The sequence below is a fragment of the Chiloscyllium punctatum genome, chromosome 3 (assembly GCF_047496795.1).
Source record: "Chiloscyllium punctatum isolate Juve2018m chromosome 3, sChiPun1.3, whole genome shotgun sequence".
NCBI classification, from domain to species: Eukaryota; Metazoa; Chordata; class Chondrichthyes; order Orectolobiformes; family Hemiscylliidae; genus Chiloscyllium; species Chiloscyllium punctatum.
Genome location: NC_092741.1, coordinates 35,553,192 through 35,574,814, shown reverse-complemented (window position 1 = coordinate 35,574,814; position 21,623 = coordinate 35,553,192). Strand labels below are relative to the sequence as shown.

At 50.2% G+C, this 21,623-nt stretch overlaps 1 protein-coding gene across 3 annotated transcripts in view; it reads right to left on the bottom strand.

Annotated features, from left to right (window-relative positions):
• The window catches only part of anapc1 (anaphase promoting complex subunit 1), a 220,408-nt gene extending 199,784 nt beyond the window's left edge, over positions 1 to 20,624 (bottom strand). For 2 of the 3 annotated variants that reach the window (XM_072551410.1, XM_072551413.1), the window contains exons 1-3: positions 20,464 to 20,624; positions 11,409 to 11,645; positions 5,533 to 5,694 (exon numbers count right to left, since the gene is read on the bottom strand). In XM_072551410.1, coding sequence (XP_072407511.1) covers positions 5,533 to 5,694; positions 11,409 to 11,621 — 375 coding nt within the window. In that variant the 5' untranslated portion in view covers positions 11,622 to 11,645; positions 20,464 to 20,624. Of the gene's footprint in view, positions 1 to 5,532; positions 5,695 to 11,408; positions 11,649 to 20,463 lie in introns of all 3 variants that reach the window. The other variant, XM_072551412.1, reaches the window with a different exon arrangement.
• Positions 20,625 to 21,623: the final 999 nt, after the last annotated feature.

Sequence of the window (21,623 nt, the reverse complement as noted above, 5' to 3'; positions counted from 1 at the left end):
TAAGAGCCAAATAGTAAATCCCTGGGGCGAGGACATCATCAAATTTACTGCAGAGGGCTTTTGAACAGTAAGCAAGACCATTGTAAATTGACTTGTAAATTTGAAGACAGTGCATCAACACCCCATATATCACTAATGGTTCAATGGTACACACAACACTACAGCCAGAATATCGGCAGTTCTCAATTGACATCCCCACAAAGGAAGTGAAGGTTCTCATCTGCAGCCTGGCTTCTGAATGAATGAATGCTAAGTTGAGGAAGATTGACGCTGTCCATATCAAGATAGCTGCACACCCACATTTTTGCAGCAGATGAAGAAATCTGCATCATAGGAAACCAAGCTTTCGGTCCTAAAAACAGGTCACTGAGTGCTGCAAGAGATTAACTATTGCATAATTCTGAAGTAAATCATTTTCTTCAAAAGCATATTAATGTTGACAGTGGGAAATGAGAGAATACCATTTGATTTGATTTGATTTATTCTTGTCACAGTGTGACGAGGTACAGTGAAAAGTTTTGTCTTGCGTGCATTACTGGCACTTCATACAACACAAAGTGTACGAAGGTAATAGAACAGAGCGAGGAATACAATGTCACAGCTGCAGAGAAGGTGCACAGAAATTAAGATTTAAAACTTAAGTGGCCCACTCAGAAGCCTTTTAACACCGGGGAAGAAACAGTTCATGAACCTAGTCAGCTCCTTGGGTCTGTTCTGTCACTCACTTCAATCACAGCTGGTCTGTACCTCGACCTCACCTCCCTAATATGCTCACCCAACAAAGTTGTATCCACCTCAGACTTGAAAGCCTCAGTTGTCCGAGCAGGTACAAAATTTCAGGGAAGTACATTCCAAGCTTTCAAAAGGCTTTTGATAAATAACGTGCACTGCCCCACCACGCTGCAGCATTACTGCAATTACTTGGAACTTCCTTGAGGGATTCCCCTGCCTGGTTGATGCTCTGTGGCTGAAAACGGGAAAAAAAAATTAACTGTGAAACTTGAAAGGGTTCAGAAAAGATTTACAAGGATATTGTCAGGGTTGGAGGAATTGAGACACAGGGAGAGGTTGAATAGGCTGCTTTCCCTGGAGCCTCGGAGGCTGAGGGGTGACCTTACAGAGGTTTACAAAATCACGAGGGGCCTGGATAGGATAAATAGACAAGGTCTTTTCCCTGGTATGGGAGAGTCCAGAACTAGAAGGCATAGGTTTAGGCTGAGAGGGGAAAGATATAAAAGAGACGTGAGAGGCAACTTTTTTCACTCCGAGGGTGGTACGTGTATGGAATGAGCTGCCAGAGGATGTGGTGGAGGCTGGTACAATTACAGCACTTAAAAGGCATCTGGATTGGTACATGAATAGAAAGGGTTTAAAGGGATATGGGCCAAGTGCTGACAAATGGGACGAGATTGGGTTGAGATATCTGGTCAGCATTGACGAGTTGGACCAAAGGGTCTGCTTCTGTGCTGTACATCTCTATGACTCTTAAGTGCATCCATCTCACTGAGACAACTTCAGGTTAACCTATATTCAACAAGCTGCTCAAAGAACTCTGCTCACGTTCTGACAACTGTGACAAATTCCACCTCACCAACCGAGACAACTGAAAACTACTCTAAAATGGAAAGTCAATTCATCCTATCCCCTAAAATTAATCCTTTTTTGTGAAATTTCAAATTCTGGACTACGGTCTACATCCTTACCAAAAGACGATCAGTTCTCCCTGGGCCATTTTATTTTGCTGAAACCTATCCAGTTGTTTCTTTGCAATATATAGTTTCCACATAGAGTGATGGGTGCCTCCAACTATCTATCCACCTTCAGTGGCAGAGGTAATGGTTTAGCTTCATATCGTAGGTATTTGGAACTCTGCCACAAAAGCTGGGGATACTCAGACACTTCAAATATCCAAATCTGAGATGGACAGATAGATAGTTTGTGTAAGGGTACTCGTCAAAAAGTAGGAATATAGTAGGATCTAAAAGGCAAAATACATTTGTTCTACCATTATAAACGTTGTGGGGATCTATTCTAGGATAGAGAACCCACAAAAAAGACTAGAAGAAAGCATTATCCTATCCTTGCCCGGATGTGATGCTGGGTGCTCTTTTCAGGATGTAGGTACTTTGGAAAGGATTGTGCATCTGAGAGACCAACCAACACTGAAGTGGTGAGGGCTGGCTTCAGTACTAAATCCTTCAGCAATTGGATTTATACCCTTGTCATGGATCTCAGTAAAGAGAAAGAGATGTGTTTTTGATCAAGCCCAACTTGGTGGAACTTTGTAAAGGAAGGTTCAAAGAAGAGTGTCAAAGGGCAAAAGGGATGCACAGGCTCAGAGACAGCTGGAGAGAGTGAACATCATGGTGGGTTTTTTAGTGAATCAGATTACAATTACTCAACATAGGATAGGGATTCTGAAGAAAGGAGGAACACGTGGAGAGTCACAGCCGAGGTGTGGCATAAGAGATCATTCGAAAACACCTTTCTTTGTTCTTGTGCGGAGTACACACAATTACACAGAACAGCACAGATACAGATCGTTCAACTCACATGCTGGTGTTTCAATATTCCTTCATCTCCCCCACCAACATTTGGGGACTTTGACTCTCAGAAAAGCAAAATTGAAAGAATTAATAAATATCCTCATTAATGATCATTTCTTCATTAAACTTAAAGCTACGACGCACAAACCACTTTCCTGGACACCACTGCATTTCAATTGGCATGAGGCAAAATGCAGTGGTTAGCAACAAAACTTCTGTTTAAGAAGAAACCTTAAAGAATTGCTGAGAGGCTGGTATCCTGTCACCAAGTCACCCTGTATTTACTGGTGCACAATACACTTGCTGGAGTCAGCCAGCTCAGAGTCAGGCCCCCGAACAGAGGAGATTATCTCCTGGCTACATATTTGTTTCCTTTCCTAACAGCTGTTGTGCTTATTTTTCCCCAGCACTTATCTCGTGTGTATACAGGTATAGGACACAGTGTAGAACAACAAGTGTGTAAATCTTTATTTGTATTCCACCACCAACAAGAAAGGAAACATCAGAGTGGCTTTTTTCAGTCAGCCAGGACTTTCCTGATGGGCCAGGTTAATAACCCCAATCAAGGATCTCATAGTCAGTAAGATTCAGCTGGTTCCAATCACTACAAAACCCAACATTGTCTATTTTTTAAAAAATCCTAAATATGCTTTCCACAGTCTGGTGAGGTCAAAGCTAGATGGTTGCTTGTTTGCCACTAATACTGCACTTCACGTAGTTCACAGAATCTTAAATGCTTTGAGATGTGGCTACGCAGAAATGCACATCATTACAAGCTAAAGCTATTCACAATCAAATTATCCACCAACAGTGTTCATTGCAATAGCATTCATGCATTAAATAGTTCTTGAAGTCATGCACCGTGATCTAGACATTCCAAATTCATTCGTGAGAGCATAATTCCCTCCATTTGTCTGTTTCATTCTTGAAAGATGCAAAACTGCTTTCTACCACCATTTTGCAAACCCTCTCCCCCTCCTCACAGCTCCTTGTATCCCCATTCTTTTCCTCCGTTATTCCATGTTGCATTTTCACCAGTCCCTCTCTCCAGCCTGAGAGCTCGTGTCCCATGCTGCTGCATTGTCAACTCCTTTGATCGCTCCAGTCGGCCACTCACTCGTGATAGGTTTAGTGATTGCCCCTAAAAAGGGCCAGGAAAATCCCCTGCAACTTTATTGTTACAACAAAGTCTTCCATTTCTTTTGAATGTATTTCAGCTGTTGCAAGTGAGATTGACATTCTTATGCTAGAACCAACCCCAATTCAAGCAGGGTATAGCTGACCAATGGTCTTGAAGGTGCTGCAAACCTCTGTACTACAGTCGTTCACGATAGGTAAACACAAATTCTACCCCATCAGAAGCAGCATTCACCATTTTCCAGCATTCTGAAGACTCTCGAAGAGTTCCAATGGGCTGAAGGGTAGCTAATGTAACCCCACTCTCTCATTAGGAGGGAACAAGAAAATGAGGAATTATAAGTTGGTTAGCCTGACATTGGTGGTGGGGAAAATGGTGAAGCCAATCATTACGAATGTAATATCTGAGCATTTGGAAGGCAGTGACAGAATCCGCCCCAGCCAGCATGGATTACTAAAGTACAAAGAATTTTTTGAGGATGTGAACAGTCAAGTGGACAAGGGTGAATCAGCAGATGTTGTGCATTTGGACTTTCAAAAGGTCTTTGACAAGACTCCACACAAGAGATTAGTAAAGAAAATTAAAGTTCATGGTGCCAGAGGTAATGCATTGATGCGGAGAGAGAACTGGTTGGCAGACAGGAAGCAGAAAGTTGGAATAAACCTGTCCTTTGGAGAGCGGCAGGCAGTGAGGAGTGGGGTACCACAGGATTCAGTGCTGGGCCTGAGCTGTTCACAATATACATTAACAATTTGGACGAAGGAATTCAACACAATTTCTCCAAATTTGCAAGTGGCACTAATCTGGGTGACAGTGTGTGTTGCTAAGAGGCTGCATGATGCCTTGGACAGACTGGTTGAGTGGGCAAATTCATAGCCAATGCAATATAATGTGGATAAATGAGAGGTTTGGTCACGAAAACAGGAAAGCAGATTATCTAAAAGGTGGCAGTTTAGGAAAAGGTGAGGTACAACGAGACCTGGGGTGGCGTGGTAGGACAGTCGCTGAAGGTTGGCATGCAGGTGCAGCAGGCAGTGAGGAAGGCTAATGGCATGCTGGCCCTGGCCCTCATAGTGAGAGGATTTGAGTAGTGGAGTAAGGAAGTCTTGTTGCAGTCATACAGGGTCTTGGTGAGGACACACCATGAGTATTGGGTACTGTTTTGCTCTCCTAGTCTGAGGAAGTACATGCTTGTGATTGAGGGAGTCCAGTGAAGGCTCACCAGACTGATTCCCGGGATGGCAGGGCTGACATATGAGGAAAGACTGGATCAACTGGGCTTGTAGTCACCGGAATTTAGAAGAATTGGTGCATGTGTGTGTGCGCGAGAGAGAGAGAGAGAGAGACACAGAGAGAGAGAGAGAGAGAGAGAGAGAAATGTTCCCGATATAAGGGTCACAATCCAAAAATAAGGGGTAAGCTGTTCAGGACTGAGATGAGGAAGATTGTTTTCACTCAGTTGTAAACCTATGGAATTCTCTCCCACAGAAAGCTGTTGGGGCCAGTTCATTAGATATATTCAAGAGAGAGCTGATCCTGGCCCTTGTAGCTGAAGGGAACAAAGGGTATGGAGAGAAATCAGGAAATTGCATGATCATATTGGATGGTGGCGCAGACCCGAAGGGCAGAATGGCCTATTCCTGCACTTATTTTCTCATTTTCTATGAAAGAGTCTGAAGCAATCCAAGCTGTGTTAACAGATATCATTGCAAGTTTCTTCAACCTTTACAAATAGACGTTTACTTTGTTTGTACATGAAAATTTACAAGTAAGGGAGCAAACATATTTAAAAGCAGCATTATGTCATTTGAGTCTATGAAAAGTAAATGCGATAAATCATGGCCTTGCCTGCAGGACTGGGCTGTCCACTGTAAATGCCTTATAAACAGAAGAGGCATGGTTTTTACTTCCTCTGCTCCAGATGACCATGTTACCAGCCACGTACAGCTCTTCATCATAGTCCAGCTCTTCACCAATGTCACATGTGCCTTTCCTTAGATGCCAACTCTCCTGCAACAAGACAAATTTTATCAACCACAACTAGAATCATCTTCACATTAAAAAGACAATATTCTCTTGGAGATGTGTTTTATAGCATTTCTAAATCAAACTGGTGATGCCAAGAATTAGATAATTTGGTTCTACACATCTACAATGACCCCTCAGAAGTGTTTTCTTTATAATTTAAACAATGAATTAGTGCCTTGCAAAAGAACAAGAGAATTTTATATATGTAAACATATTAAGAGGAGGATTATTTGTGTTGGATTAATGGCTTATTACAATTGGTCTACACACAAGGAAAACCAAATGAGCTTTTACAGCATCCCAGAAGTTATGAACTGAAAGTTCATAAACTTATGAACAAACTTTTTTACAATTTTACAATACATGCTGTGCTCAAGCATTATAGTATTACATATTTCATTTCAAGAATTTTCAGTGTTAAGAGGGACAAGATGAACGATGAAAGCAGGGCGGGGGGGGAGGAGGAGAGAGCTTCGTGCTCATTCTTTGTGCCTTCAGTAACAATCCTAAATTTATGAACCGGTTCCTGGTTTGCTAACCAGTTACTATTTGCAACAACGTGCATTACCTCATGCCGACAATGTAGTAAAACATCCCAAGGTCCTTTGAAGAAATATTATCAAACAAAATTCAACTCCAAGCCACATGAAGAGATATTAAGTCTAAAGATTTAAATCTTGCACAAGGCTTCAGGGATCACTTTCAATAAGGGGAGAAAGGTACTGAAAGGCATAAAGGTTTAGGAAGGGAATTCCAGAGTCTAGGTAATGAAAAGGCTCCTTACGGTGGAACTTCTTAAGTACCACATGTGCAATAGGTTAGAAGTGCAAAGGTAATATCATCATCAAATCATAAGATAAGCAGGCTAAAGGCAACACGGGATTAGTGGTGCTGGAAGAGCACAGCAGTTCAGGCAGCATCCAACGAGCAGCGAAATCGACGTTTCGAGGGCTTTTGCCCGAAACGTCGATTTCGCTGCTCATTGGATGCTGCCTGAACTGCTGTGCTCTTCCAGCACCACTAATCCAGTATTTGGTTTTCAGCATCTGCAGTCATTGTTTTTACCTTAAAGGCAACACGTCCAAGTTTGCTAATTGCACAAAATAGTAAAAATGTGAGTTGAGAGAATCATGCAAATATGGAAATGAGGAGCAGGAGCAAGCATTTAAACTTTCAAGCCTGCTCTGCTCTTTCATAGGATTATGGCTGATCATTTACACCCACGTTCCCCCCCCCCCCCCCCCCCACCCCCCCCCCCCCTCAGAAAAGATGTTCTGGCTATGGATGGAGTACAAGACTGATTCTTGGGATGGCAGGACCAACGTATGAAGAGACATTGGATCAGTGAGGACAATATTCACTGGAGTTAAGAAGAGTGAAGGGTGGATCTCAGAGAAACCTACAAACTTCTAACAAGACTCGACAGGGTTAATGCAGGAAGGATGTTCCTGATGACTGGAGCGCGCAGAACTGGGGGTCATAGTCTGAGGATCTGCTGTGAACCATTCAGGGTTGAGATCAGGAGAATTTATTTCACCCAGACAGTGGTGAGCATGTGGAATTCTCTGCCACAGAAAGCATCTGAGGGCAATGCATTAAATGTTTTCAACAAGGAGTTAGATAATTGTTCGTAGAGCTAAAGGAATCAAAGAGAATGGGGCAAAAGTGGGAACAAGGTAAAGGACTGGATGAAGAGTCGAATCATATTGAACAGCAGAGCTGGCTGGAAGAGGAGAAAGGCATACTCTTGCCCCTACTTTCTATGTCTCCAGTGTAGTTATATGGCTGGCCCAGATCAGTCATTGGTCAATGATACCAGGATGTTGGTAGGGGAGGATTCAGCAATGTTAGTCCCATTGAATGTAGAGAAGTGATGGTCAGATGCCCTCTTGTTGGAGATGGAAGGTGGCTTGCAGTTGGGTGGCATATTTGTTACTTGCCACTTTCCAGCCCAAGCCTAAAGAAGGTAAAGCAGCAGTGTTCGTCTGATGAGCCAAATGGCCCACGTGTGCGACACTTTCCTTAATTCCTGTGCAGATTAGCCCACCAAGCCTGCTCCACCATTCAATAAGGTCAAGCCTAATCTGATTATAGTCAAAGCCTCCTTTTCCTGCTGCATACACTTTCCAATTATTCTCTGGAGGTGGTGAGTGATGGGGAAAGGGGTGAACGATTTCAAAAGAAGGATGAAACAGTTCAAATCAAGGTCTTGTCTGATAGTGAGAACAATTCAGGTATGTAAGCACAGCAGGGGGTGGGGGTGGGGGGGGGACAGGTAATAGTCAACTCTAGTGGGAGCAAAAGAACCATTGAAAAGTTTCAGGATGGCTTGAGCCACACCAGGGAAGGTTCTGGGTGATATCACCGAGGAGGAGGTAGGTAATCTTGCCAGTTCAAAATCACACAACACCAGGTTATAGTCCAACAGGTTTATTTGGAAGCACTAGATTTCAGAGTGCCGTTCCTTCATTAGGTCATTAACAACCTGGTGTTGTGTGATTTTTTTTAAACCTTGTACACCCCAGCCCAACACCGGCACCTCCAAATCAACTTTGCTAGTGGTACAGAGGTATGTGGTCAGAAATTCAGCTCAGGGACAAAATATTTGCTCTACCTATCACTGCCACATGGTGGCAGTACTGCATGACACATTGTAGCAACTCCTTTGATCACATTGGCAAAAACCCACAACCTCTACCAACTCAAAAGACAAAGGCAGCAGAATGATGAGAGGACCATCACCTGAAAACTCCTCTCTAACCCACACACCACCCAAACTTGGGACAATTTGGAGGTGCTGGTGTTGGATTGGGTTGGACAAAGTTAAAATTCGCACAACTCCAGGTTATAGTCCAACAGGTTTATTTGGAAGCACTAGCTTTTGGAGCGCTGCCCTTCATTACCACATTCCTTCAGTATGACCAAGTTAAATCCGGGAACTCCCTCACAAATAGTGTTGTGGGTGTATCAGATGGACTACAGCAGATCAAGGAGGCAGCTCACCACCACATTCCCAAGAGTAATTAAGGAGGAGCAATAACGACTGACCTGGCCAGACACCCCTTGAAATAACAAAAAAAAAACAAGTTTGGAAATTGCCCAGGTCAGTGTCAGACAGTTTCCAGGAAGAGGGATGGAGTTGGTTACTCGGAAGTGAAGCTCATGCTAAGAACAGAAAATACCAGCCTCAACCCTGCCATCATTAAACTGGAGCACATTTTTGCTCATAATGTACTGGATGTCAAATAGTAGTCTGAAAATGTGGTGGTAGCGGCAGGGTTCAGGGAGCTGGTGGCGAGGCAAAGTCCTGCACACAGCCCAGTGCTGTGTCTTCAGATGCTGTCACCAAGGAGCTGCATGGAAATCAGACATAGGAAGGGGGCCAAGGCTAGATGTTTCGATGATTCCCAAGGTAATGCCACGAGAGCAGAAAGAATCATTGAATCCGTACAGTGCAGGGAGAGACCATTCAGCCCATCCAGCCCACAGCGACCCTCCAAAAAGCAGCCAGCCCTGAACCCAACCCCGACATTATCCGCTTAACTCTGCATTTCCCATGGCTAATCCACCTAGCCTGCAAATCTTTAGACCATGGGAGGAAATCAGAGCTCCCGGTGGAAACCCCTGCAGATACAGGGAGAAGTGCAAACTCCACACAGTCACCCAAGGGTGGAATTGAACCCGGCTCCCTATAAGGCAGCAGTGCTAACCACTGAACCACCATGCCACCTCACAAGAGAAGTCAAAGAACACACAACTACAGGCACATACAATTGAATGTATCAGGACAGGGTGAAGTTAATTCTTGAATGTGCATTCAAAATTCTGAACAATTCTTTATTCTCCCCTTAGAAGTCGGCCATTCAGTCCCTTCAGCCTGCTCTGCCACTCAATAGGATCACGGTTGATTTGACACTCCCATGTTCACTTTCCTGTAACCCTCAATTCCCCAACTGATCTACAATCTTTCTCAGCCTTAAATATACACAAGGACTCTGTACTCACTGCTCACTGTGGAAGGAGGTCCAAAGACCCTCAGCCCTCTGTGAGAAGAAATTCTTGCTCAGCTCAGTCTTAAATTAGTGTCCCTTTATTCTGAGAGTATGTCCTCTGGTCCTAGTCTCTCTAACACCCTCTCAGCATTCACCCTGTCAAGCTCCTTAAGAATCCTCTTGATTTCAATGAGACCCTCTCTCATTCTTCTCAGCTCCAGTGTGTAGAGTCCCAACCTGTTTCACCTTTGCTAATAAAACAGTTCCTCCATACCAGGGATCATCATCGTGAAGCTTCTCTGAACTCTCTCCTATGAAATGGTAATATTTCCTTAAATAAGGGGATCAAAACGGCTCTCAGTACTCCAGATGTAGTCTCACCAGCGTCTTATCCAGCTGCAGTAATACTCTTATACTTTAATACTCCATTCTTCTTTAAGTAAGGACCAACATTTCATTAGCCTTCCTGATTACCCATTGCTAGTTTTCTGTGTTTCATACACAAGTGCCTCCAAGTCCCATTAAGTTGCAACTTTCTGCAGTTTTTCTCCATCGAAATAATACTGTCCTTTTGTTCTTCCTTCCAACTTCACATTTTTCCATATTATTTCTCAACTTCTTGCCCGCTTAAATCTATAAGTATCTTTTTGTAAAATGTCTGTACATCTCTTGCAACTTGCCGTTCCACCTATTTTTCTGTTATTATCTATTATCCTTTCGGCATTGAAGCCTCAAATGGACTTCAGCCATGGATTAGTGTTGGCACACTCTGAGTAAGAAGATTGAGAGCTCAAACCCACTGCAGCAAGTTGTGCACCAATTGTTGATGGCACTTCAGCACAGTACTGAGGAATTGCTGAATCGTCCAAGGTCCTATTGGTCATAGGAGATGTTAACCAAGCACTTCTTCATGTGCACAGAAAAGACCCGGTGACACATTCTGAGAGCAGCAGGACAGTTCTCCCAGATTTCCTGGCCTACACGTCTCCTTCAGTGGACAGGCAGGAGGCTGGAAGAACACAGCAAGCCAGGCAGCATCAGGAAGTGAAGAATTCGACATTTCGGGCGTAACCCTTCTTCAGGACGGGGGGGGGGGGGGTGTAGGGGGAGCTGCAGATAACGTGGGTGGTGGGGGCAGGGTGGTGAAATGGGGATAGGTGAAGACAGGTAGAGAGTACAACCTGGTTGGTCAGTGGGAGGAATGAATCCGGTAGATGGCTGAGAGGACAGGGATGGGGACGGGGATGAGGAGGTATTTGAAATGCTGCCTCGCTTGCGGTTTTCGTCCAACCGCCTGCCTGTCGACTTTGGATTCCACCATCTGCAGTTCTTTTTTTTGTCTCTAACACTTACCCTACAGCTATTGTCACGAAATCAGTCATTATCATCTGTCCATGACTGGAGAATCTTTTTGCATGTTGGATGCCATAATTACTGCACAGCAAGATGGCATTGGGTGTACAATGATGTGGGACACAAAAGTTGTGAAAAAAGTGACATAAACCTAATTTATTTCCATTACTAGTCATTTTTCCATCCAGTATGCTTTTGATAATCTCATAATCCACAAATCCAACTGTAACTTGGAAATTGGACCAACGCTTTGTACAAATGCAAAATCTTTATAATAAAGCCTTTGGTAACCTACTGCAGAACATGTTACTTCCTCATTTTAGGGGCTAGATGAGATTTCCAATCCTGTACCTTCTGTTTCTCATGGATTGTCACTTCTCTCAGTGATCCCACCAATCCTGCGTCACCATCCGAGGACCACAGTTCTGAAGCAGGCTGCAGCTGCCGAAGCTGAAGATTTGTGGCATTAGGGTGGCGCCTGCAGTGGTCACGGCCAAACGGAACAAACTCCTGCATTTCCCCTGCTGCAATCATCGTTACCCTCTCTTCATAGACGTTCGACATGGGTTCCAGATATCAGCATTATTTCTGCTTGAAGAAAGGCAGCGATTTAAGAAAAGCTAAAATTCAAGGCACGGCCTTTGCAGGCAGTAACGTAATTCAAATTTTAGAAAAGCAAAGAACTGAAATCATTAAAGATCGCGTTCGACAAGGTTCCCCATGGGAGACTGATTAGCAAGGTTAGATCTCGTGGAATACAGGGAGAACTAGCCATTTGGAGACAGAACTGGCTCAAAGGTAGGAGACAGAGGGTGGTGGTGGAGGGTTGTTTTTCAGACTGGAGGCCTGTGACCAGTGGAGTGCCACAAGGATCAGTGCTGGGCCCTCTACTTTTTGTCATTTACATCAATGATTTGGATGCGAGCAAAAGAGGTACAGTTAGTAAGTTTGCAGATGACACCAAAGTTGGAGGTGTAGTGGACAGCGAAGAGGGTTCCCTCAGATTACAACAGGATCTGGACCAGATGGGCCAATGGGCTGAGAAGTGGCAGATGGAGTTTTATTCAGATAAATGCAAGATGCTGCAGTTTGGGAAAGCAAATCTTAGCAGGACTTATACACTTAATGGTAAGGTCCTAGGGAGTGCTGCTGAACAAAGAGACCTTGGAGGGCAGGTTTATAGCTCCTTGAAAGTAGAGTCACAGGTAGATAGGATAGTGAAGAAGGCGTTTGGTATGCTTTCCCTTATTGGTCAGAGTATTGAGTACAGGAGTCGGGAGGCCATGTTGTGGCTGTACAGGACATTGGTTCGGCCACTGTTGGAATATTGCGTGCAATTCTAGTCTCCTTCTTATCGCAAAGATGTTGTGAAACTTGAAAAGGTTCAGAAAAGATTTACAAGGATGTTGCCAGGGTTGGAGGATCTGAGCTACAGGGAGAGGCTGAACAGACTGGGGCTGTTTTCCCTGGAGCGTTGGAGGCTGAAGGGTGACCTTATAGAGGTTTACAAAATTATGAGGGGCATGAATAGGATAAATAGACAAAGCCTTTTCCCTGGGGTCAGTGAGTCTAGAACGAGAGGGCATAGGTTTAGGGTGAGAGGGGAAAGATATAAAAGAGACCTAAGGGACCACTTTTTCACGCAGAGGGTGGTACGTGTATGGAATGAGCTGCCAGAGGATGTGGTGGAGGCTGGTACAATTGCACCATTTAAGAGGCATTTGGATGGGTATATGAATAGGAAGGGTTTGGAGGGATATGGGCTGGGTGCTGGCAGGTGGGACTAGATTGGGTTGGGATGTCTGGTCGGCATGGACAGGTTGGACCGAAGGGTCTGTTTCCATGCTGTACATCTCTATGACTCTATCTGAAACAAATATTAAATGCTGGATAAACCGAGGTCTGGCAGGATTTAGAGACAGAGAAACAGAGTTAATGTTTTCAGTCCAGTGACCTTTCTTCACAACAATAGAACAATTGACACAGAAGAGGGGGAATCGAGGGAAAGACCAAAAAATGGGAGATTTCAGGAGACACTGGGAATGTGGGGAGGGGGTGCAATGGGAGATAAGGGGATAGGTAACTAAGCGGAGGTGGGGGGGGGGGGGGGGGTGATATGTTGGCAGTGCAGTGAGCAGGAAGATAGAGGGGGCTGTAGGGAGGAGGATCTGCGTGCGGAGAGGGGAGATAGAGGGGTGATAAAGGGGTGTGGGGGATGGAGAGAGATGTGAGGGGTACAGGGAGATGCGGGGGTGATGGGGGTAGTTACAAGGGGGTGGGATGCAGGGCGGTGGGCAAGATGTGGTGGGAGGGTGTGGAGAGATGTTGGGGAGAGTGGGGGGGGGGGGGAGAGACATGGGGTGAGGGTGGGGAGAGATGCTGGGGGGTAGAGAAGATGTTGGTGGGAAGATGTGAGGGGGTGGGGGGGGGAGACGTGAGGGGGTGGGGGGAGACGTAGGCGGTTGGGGGGGAGTTGGGGGATGGGGGGAGCTGATGGGGTGTGGGGGGAGATGTGGGGGGAGACGTGGGGGGAGACGTGGGGGGAGTGGGGGGTAGACGTGAGGGGGGAGTGGGGAGATGTGAGGGGAGTGGGGGGAGAGGTGAGGGGGGTGGGGAAAGAGGTGAGGGGGGTGGGGGAGAAGTGAGGGGGGTGGGGGAGAAGTGAGGGGGGTGGGGGAGAAGTGAGGGGGGTGGGGGAGATGTGAGGGGGGTGGGGGAGATGTGAGGGGGGTGGGGGAGATGTGAGGGGGGTGGGGGAGATGTGAGGGGGGTGGGGGAGATGTGAGGGGGGTGGGGGAGATGTGAGGGGGTGGGGGAGATGTGAGGGGGTGGGGGAGATGTGAGGGGGGGTGGATGAGATGTGAGGGGGTTGGGGGATGAGATGTGAGGGGGGTGGGGGGAGTTGTGAGGTGGGTGGGGGGAGTTGTGAGGTGGGTGGGGGGAGTTGTGGCGGGGTGGGGGGAGATGTGGCGGGGTGGGGGGAGATGTGGCGGGGTGGGGGGAGATGTGGCGGGGTGGGGGGAGATGTGGCGGGGTGGGGGGAGATGTGGCGGGGTGGGGGGAGATGTGGCGGGGTGGGGGGAGATGTGGCGGGGTGGGGGGAGATGTGGCGGGGTGGGGGGAGATGTGGCGGGGTGGGGGGAGATGTGGCGGGGTGGGGGGAGATGTGGCGGGGTGGGGGGAGATGTGGCGGGGTGGGGGGAGATGTGGCGGGGTGGGGGGAGATGTGGCGGGGTGGGGGGAGATGTGTGGCGGGGTGGGGGGAGATGTGGCGGGGTGGGGGGAGATGTGGCGGGGTGGGGGGAGATGTGGCGGGGTGGGGGGAGATGTGGCGGGGTGGGGGGAGATGTGGCGGGGTGGGGGGAGATGTGGCGGGGTGGGGGGGAGATGTGGCGGGGGTGGGGGGAGATGTGGCGGGGTGGGGGGAGATGTGGCGGGGTGGGGGGAGATGTGGCGGGGTGGGGGGAGATGTGGCGGGGGTGGGGGGGAGATGTGGCAGGGTGGCAGTAGAGGCGGGAGTTGTAGGAGGAGGGAGTTGTGAGGGGGGAGTTGTGAGGGGGTGTGGAGGGCGTTGTGAGGGGGGTGGGGGGGAGTTGGGGGAGGGTGGGGGGAGATGTGAGCAGGGGGAGTTGTGAGGGGGGTGGAGTTGAGGGGGAGTTGTGAGGGGGGTGGGGGGAGTTGTGAGGGGGGTGGGGGGGAGTTGTGAGGAGGGTGGGGGGAGATGGGGTGGGGCGAGCTGATGGGGTGTGGGGGGAGATGTTGGGGGGGAGACGTGAGGGGGGAGTGGGGGGAGACGTGAGGGGGAGATGTGAGGGGGGTGGGGGGAGTTGTGAGGGGGGTGGGGAGTGTTGTTAGGGGGAGATGTGAGGGGGGTGGGGCGAGATATGAAGAGGGTGGGGGATGTTGTGAGGGGAGTGGGGGGGGATGTGAGGGGGTGGGGGAGATGTGAGGGGGGTGTTGTGAGGGGGTTTGGGGGAGAGATGTGAGGGGTGTTGTGAGGGGGGTGGGGGAGATGTGAGGGAGGTAGGGGGAGATGTGGTGGGGTGGGGGGAGCTGTGAGGGGGTTGGGGGGAGATGTGAGGGGCATCTTGTGAGGGGGTTGGGGGGAGATGTGAGGGGGTTGGGGGGAGATGTGAGGGGTGGGGGAGATGTGAGGGGATTGAGAGGGTTGGGGTGGGGGAGATGTGAGGGGGGTGTTGTGAGGGAGATGTGGGGGGGGGTGGAGGGAGATGTGAGGGGGTTGGGGGGACATGTGGGGGGCGTGTTGTGAGGGGGTGGGGGAGATGTGAGGGGGTGGAAGGAGTTGTGAGGGGGTGAGATGTGAGAGGGGTAGATGTGAGGGGGGTGAGTGGTGTTGTGTGTGGGGGGGTAGATGTGGGGATTGGTGTTGTGTGGGGGGGGTAGATGTGCAGATTGGTGTTTGTGTGGGGGGTAGATGTGTGGATTTGTGTTGTGTGCTGGGGGGTAGATGTGGGGATTGGTGTGGTCCGGGGGGTAGGTGTGGGGATTGGTGTGTGTGGGGGGGTAGATGTGGGGATGGGTGTTGTGGGTGGGGGGGGAGATGTGGGGATTGGTGTTGTGTGGGAGTAGATGTGGGGATTGGTGTTGTGTTGGGGGTTAGATGTGGGGATTGGTGTTGTGTGTGGGGGGGTAGATGTGGGGATTGGTGTGTGTGGGGGGTAGATGTGGGGATTGGTGTGTGTGGGGGGTAGATGTGGGGATTGGTGTGGTGCGGGGGGTAGGTGTGGGGATTGGTGTGTGTGGGGGGTAGATGTGGGGATGGGTGTTGTGGGGTGGAGGGGGAGATGTGGGGATTGGTGTTGTGTGGGGTGGTAGATGAGGGGATTGGTGTTGTGTGGGAGGTAGATGTGGGGATTGGTGTGTGTGGGGGGTAGATGTGGGGATTGGTGTTGCGTGGGAGGTAGATGTGGGGATTGGTGTGTGTGGGGGGTAGATGTGGGGATTGGTGTTGCGTGGGAGGTAGATGTGGGGATTGGTGTTGTGTGGGGGGTAGATGTGGAGATTGGTGTTGTGTGTGGGGGTTAGGTGTGGGGATTGGTGTTGTGTGGGGGGTAGATGTGGGGATTGGTGTTGTGTGTGGGGGGTAGATGTGGGGATTGGTGTGGTGCGGGGGGTAGGTGTGGGGATTGGTGTGTGTGGGGATGGGTGTTGTGGGTGGGGGGGGGGAGATGTGGGGATTGGTGTTGTGTGGGGTGGTAGATGTGGGGATTGGTGTTGTGTGGGAGGTAGATGTGGGGATTGGTGTGTGTGGGGGGTAGATGTGAGGATTGGTGTTGCGTGGGAGGTAGATGTGGGGATTGGTGTTGTGTGGGGGGTAGATGTGGGGATTGGTGTTGTGGGGGGGGTAGATGTGGGGATTGGTGTTGTGGGGGGGGTAGATGTGGAGATTGGTGTTGCGTGGGAGGTAGATGTGGGGATTGGTGTTGTGTGAGGGGTAGATGTGGGGATTGGTGTTGTGTGTGGGGGGTAGGTGTGGGGATTGGTGTTGTGTGGGGGGTAGATGTGGGGATTGGTGTTGTGTGTGGGGGGTAGGTGTGGGGATTGGTGTTGTGTGGGGGGGGGTTGATGTGGGGATTGGTGTTGTGTGTGGGGGGTAGATGTGGGGATTGGTGTTGTGTGTGGGGGGGTAGATGTGGGGATTGGTGTTGTGCGGGGGTAGATGTGGGGATTGGTGTGTGTGGGGGGTAGGTGTGGGGATTGGTGTTGTGTGTGGGGGTAGGTGTGGGGATTGGTGTTGTGTGGGGGGTAGATGTGGGGATTGGTGTTGTGTGTGGGGTAGATGTGGGGATTGGTGTTATGTGTGGGGGGTAGATGTGGGGATTGGTGTTGTGTGGGGATTGGTGTTGTGTGGGGGGGGTAGATGTGGGGATTGGCGTTGTGTGGGGGGCAGATGTGGGGATTGGTGTTGTGTGTGGGGGGTAGATGTGGGGATTGGTGTGGTCCGGGGGATAGGTGTGGGGATTGGTGTGTGTGGGGGGTAGATGTGGGGATGGGTGTTGTGGGTGGGGGGGGAGATGTGGGGATTGGTGTTGTGTGGGAGGTAGATGTGGGGATTGGTGTTGTGTGGGGATTGGTGTTGTGTTGGGGGTAGATGTGGGGATTGGTGTGTGGGAGATAGACGTGGGGATTGGGGTTGTGTGGGGATAGACGTGGAGATTGGTGTTGTGTGTGGGGGGTAGATGTTGTGATTGGTGTGTGTGGGGGGTAGATGTGGGGATTGGTGTGGTGCGGGGGGTAGGTGTGGGGATTGGTGTGTGTGGGGGGTAGATGTGGGGATGGGTGTTGTGGGTGGGGGGGGAGATGTGGGGATTGGTGTTGTGTGGGGTGGTAGATGTGGGGATTGGTGTTGTGTGGGAGGTAGATGTGGGGATTGGTGTTGTGTGGGGGGTAGATGTGGGGATTGGTGTTGTGTGTGGGGGGTAGGTGTGGGGATTGGTGTTGTGTGGGGGGTAGATGTGGGGATTGGTGTTGTGTGTGGGGGGTAGATGTGGGGATTGGTGTGGTGCGGGGGGTAGATGTGGGGATTGGTGTGTGTGGGGGGTAGATGTGGGGATGGGTGTTGTGGGTGGGGGGGGGAGATGTGGGGATTGGTGTTGTGTGGGGTGGTAGATGTGGGGATTGGTGTTGTGTGGGAGGTAGATGTGGGGATTGGTGTGTGTGGGGGGTAGATGTGAGGATTGGTGTTGCGTGGGAGGTAGATGTGGGGATTGGTGTTGTGTGGGGGGTAGATGTGGGGATTGGTGTTGTGGGGGGGGTAGATGTGGGGATTGGTGTTGTGTGTGGGGGGTAGGTGTGGGGATTGGTGTTGTGTGGGGGGTAGATGTGGGGATTGGTGTTGTGTGTGGGGGGGTAGGTGTGGGGATTGGTGTTGTGTGGGGGGGGGGTAGATGTGGGGATTGGTGTTGTGTGGGGGTAGATGTGGGGATTGTTGTTGTGTGGGGGGGTAGATGTGGGGACTGGTGTTGTGTAGGAGGTAGATGTGGGGATTGGTGTTGTGTGTGGGGGGTAGGTGTGGGGATTGGTGTTGTGTGTGGGGGTAGGTGTGGGGATTGGTGTTGTGTGGGGGGTAGATGTGGGGATTGGTGTTATGTGTGGGGGGTAGATGTGGGGATTGGTGTTGTGTGGGGATTGGTGTTATGTGTGGGGGGTAGATGTGGGGATTGGTGTTTTGTGTGGGGGGCAGATGTGGGGATTGGTGTTGTGTGTGGGGGGCAGATGTGCGGATTGGTGTGTGTGTGGGGGGTAGATATGGGGATTGGTGTTGTGTGGGGGTTAGATGTGCGGATTGGTGTTGTGTGGGGGGTGGATGTGGGGATTGGTGTTGTGTGGGGGGTGGATGTGGGGATTGGTGTTGTGTGGGGTAGATGTGGGGATTGGTGTTGTGTGTGGGGTAGATGTGGGGATTGGTGTTGTGTGGGGGGTAGGTGTGGGGATTGGTGTGTTGTGGGGGGGTAGATGTGGGGATTGGTGTGTGTGTGGGAGGGGTAGATGTGGGAATTGGTATTGTGTGGGGGGGGGTAGATGTGGGGATTGGTGTTGTGTGGGGGGGGGGTAGATGTGGGGATTGGTGTGTGTGGGGGGTAGATGTGGGGATTGGTGTGTGTGGGGGATAGATGTGGGGATTGGTGTGTGTGGGGGGTAGATGTGGGGATTGGTGTGTGTGGGGGGTAGATGTGGGGATTGGTGTGTGGGGGGGTAGATGTGGTGATTGGTGTGTGGGGGGGGTAGATGTGGGGATAAGGTGTTGTGTGTGTGGGGTAGATGTGGGGATTGGTGTTGTGTGGGGGGTAGATGTGGGGATTGGTGTGTGTGGGGGGGTAGATGTGGGGATTGGTGTGTGTGTGGGGGGGGGGATTGGTGTTGTGTGGGGGGGGGATGGTGTGTGTGGGGGGGGGATTGGTGTTGTGTGGGGGGGGGATTGGTGTTGTGTGGGGGGCGGGATTGGTGTTGTGTGTGGGGGGGATTGGTGTGGTTTTTGTGTGGGGGGTAGATGTGGGGATTGGTGTGTGTGGGGGGGGGATTGGTGTTGTGGGGGGGGGATTGGTGTTGTGTGGTGGGGGATTGGTGTTGTGTGGGGGGGGGATTGGTGTTGTGTGGGGGGGGATTGGTGTTGTGTGGGGGGGATTGGTGTTGTGTGGGGGGGGGGATTGGTGTTGTGTGGGGGGGGGATTTGGTGTTGTGTGGGGGGGGATTGGTGTTGTGTGGGGGGGGGGATTGGTGTTGTGTGGGGGGGGGTAGATGTGGGGATTGGTGTTGTGTGGGGGGGGGGGGTAGATGTGGGGATTGGTGTGTGTGTGGGGGGGGGATTGGTGTTGTGTGGGGGGGGGATTGGTGTTGTGTGTGGGGGGGGATTGGTGTGTGTGGGGGGGATTGGTGTTGTGTGGGGGGGGATTGGTGTTGTGTGGGGGGGGGGATTGGTGTTGTGTGGGGGGGGGATTGGTGTTGTGTGGGGGGGGGGATTGGTGTTGTGTGGGGGGGGGGATTGGTGTTGTGTGGGGGGGGGATTGGTGTGTGTGGGGGGGGGGGATTGGTGTGTGTGGGGGGGGGATTGGTGTGTGTGGGGGGGGGATTGGTGTGTGTGGGGGGGGGATTGGTGTGTGTGGGGGGGGATTGGTGTGTGTGGGGGGGGGGATTGGTGTGTGTGGGGGGGGGGATTGGTGTGTGTGGGGGGGGGGATTGGTGTGTGTGGGGGAGGATTGGTGTTGTGTGGGGGGGGGGATTGGTGTTGTGTGGGGGGGGGATTGGTGTTGTGTGGGGGGGGGATTGGTGTTGTGTGGGGGGGGGATTGGTGTTGTGTGGGGGGGGGGGATTGGTGTGTGTGGGGGGGGGATTGGTGTTGTGTGGGGGGGGGGGATTGGTGTTGTGTGGGGGGGGGGATTGGTGTTGTGTGGGGGGGGATTGGTGTTGTGTGGGGGGGGGATTGGTGTTGTGTGTTAATGGGGGGGGTAGATGTGGGGATTGGTGTGTGTGTGGGGGGGGGATTGGTGTTGTGTGGGGGGGGGGTAGATGTGGGGATTGGTGTGTGTGTGTGGGGGGGGGATTGGTGTTGTGTGGGGGGGGGGGGATTGGTGTGTGTGGGGGGGGGGGATTGGTGTTGTGTGGGGGGGGATTGGTGTTGTGTGGGGGGGGGATTGGTGTTGTGTGTTAATGGGGGGGGTAGATGTGGGGATTGGTGTGTGTGTGGGGGGGGGGGATTGGTGTGTGTTGGGGGGGGGATTGGTGTTGTGTGGGGGGGGGGATTGGTGTTGTGTGGGGGGGGTAGATGTAGAGTTGTGATATCAGGAGGAGGGGGGTTACTGGGTAAAGAGGGAACTTGCGATTCGGGGGATGATGAAAAAATGTTTATGTTTCTATCATTATTATTATAAAAGACAACCAAACTAACCTGGTAAAATAACGAGTGAAATTTCCAGTGACAGTTTCTCTGCGACCATCCGCCTCTGAATTTCGAAATCCTGGAATCTGATTTTTGCTCCGAATCCGCGCCAAAAGCAAAATTCACTTAAAATCCGGATTGAAGGTTCAGATGGGCGCCGCCATCTTGGACTCCCATCAGTCACTGCGCTGTGTGCGCAAGCGCATTCGAACCAAGCGACAATGCGCCATCTGCTGGTGATGGGAGGAGGTAACTGACAAAATGCATCTGCTCTATCCCCAGTGTCTTTGAGAGATTGAGACATATGAGTCTCAGCAATCTTTGAAGCACATTCCTTTCTCTTTGCAGGACTTTTCCCTTCAATCTCTCTTTGGTGTCAATCTATCAGAGGTAGAAACCCTAACCTGACCACACTCTATCCATTCTTCTGAGGTAAACTGTTGACTATTACCTGATTCTGAGATATCTAATAAACTAAATCTAATCGGCTAAAACAAACATTTGCTTGATTTCTCACAGCATGCTGCATGTAGCAAGTGAAGCGATACCGTAGTCCATGAATGAAATGTTGTTATAATCCCCCACCACGAATAGGTCTGTGTGTGTGGCTACTAAGGACAGCTGGTCGTGTCGTTTCACAAAGGTTTACAGGAAAGCCACACATACAGACCAAGTCCTAAACTATGAAAGCAACCACCCCAACACACACAAACGAAGTTGCATCAGGACACTATTCAAAAGGGCCACAACACACTGCAGCACACCAGAACTACAAAAAGAGGAAGAGGAACACCTATACAAAGTATTCGCCAAAAACGGATACCCTCGCAATTTCATCAACAGATCCCTCAGGGAGAGACAACGGAACGAGGACATGCCGCAACCCAAAGGACTAGCCACACTACCATACATCAGGAGCATTTCTGAACTGACAGCCAGACTACTGCGACCACTAGGACTCATAACAGCACACAAACCAACAGCCACGCTCAGACAACAACTCACCAGAACAAAGGACCCGATACCCAACATGAGCAAAACTAATGTAGTGTACAAAATACCATGCAAGGACTGCACAAAGCACTACATCGGACAAACAGGAAGACAGTTAACGATCCGTATACACGAACACCAACTAGCCACGAAACGACACGACCAGCTATCCTTAG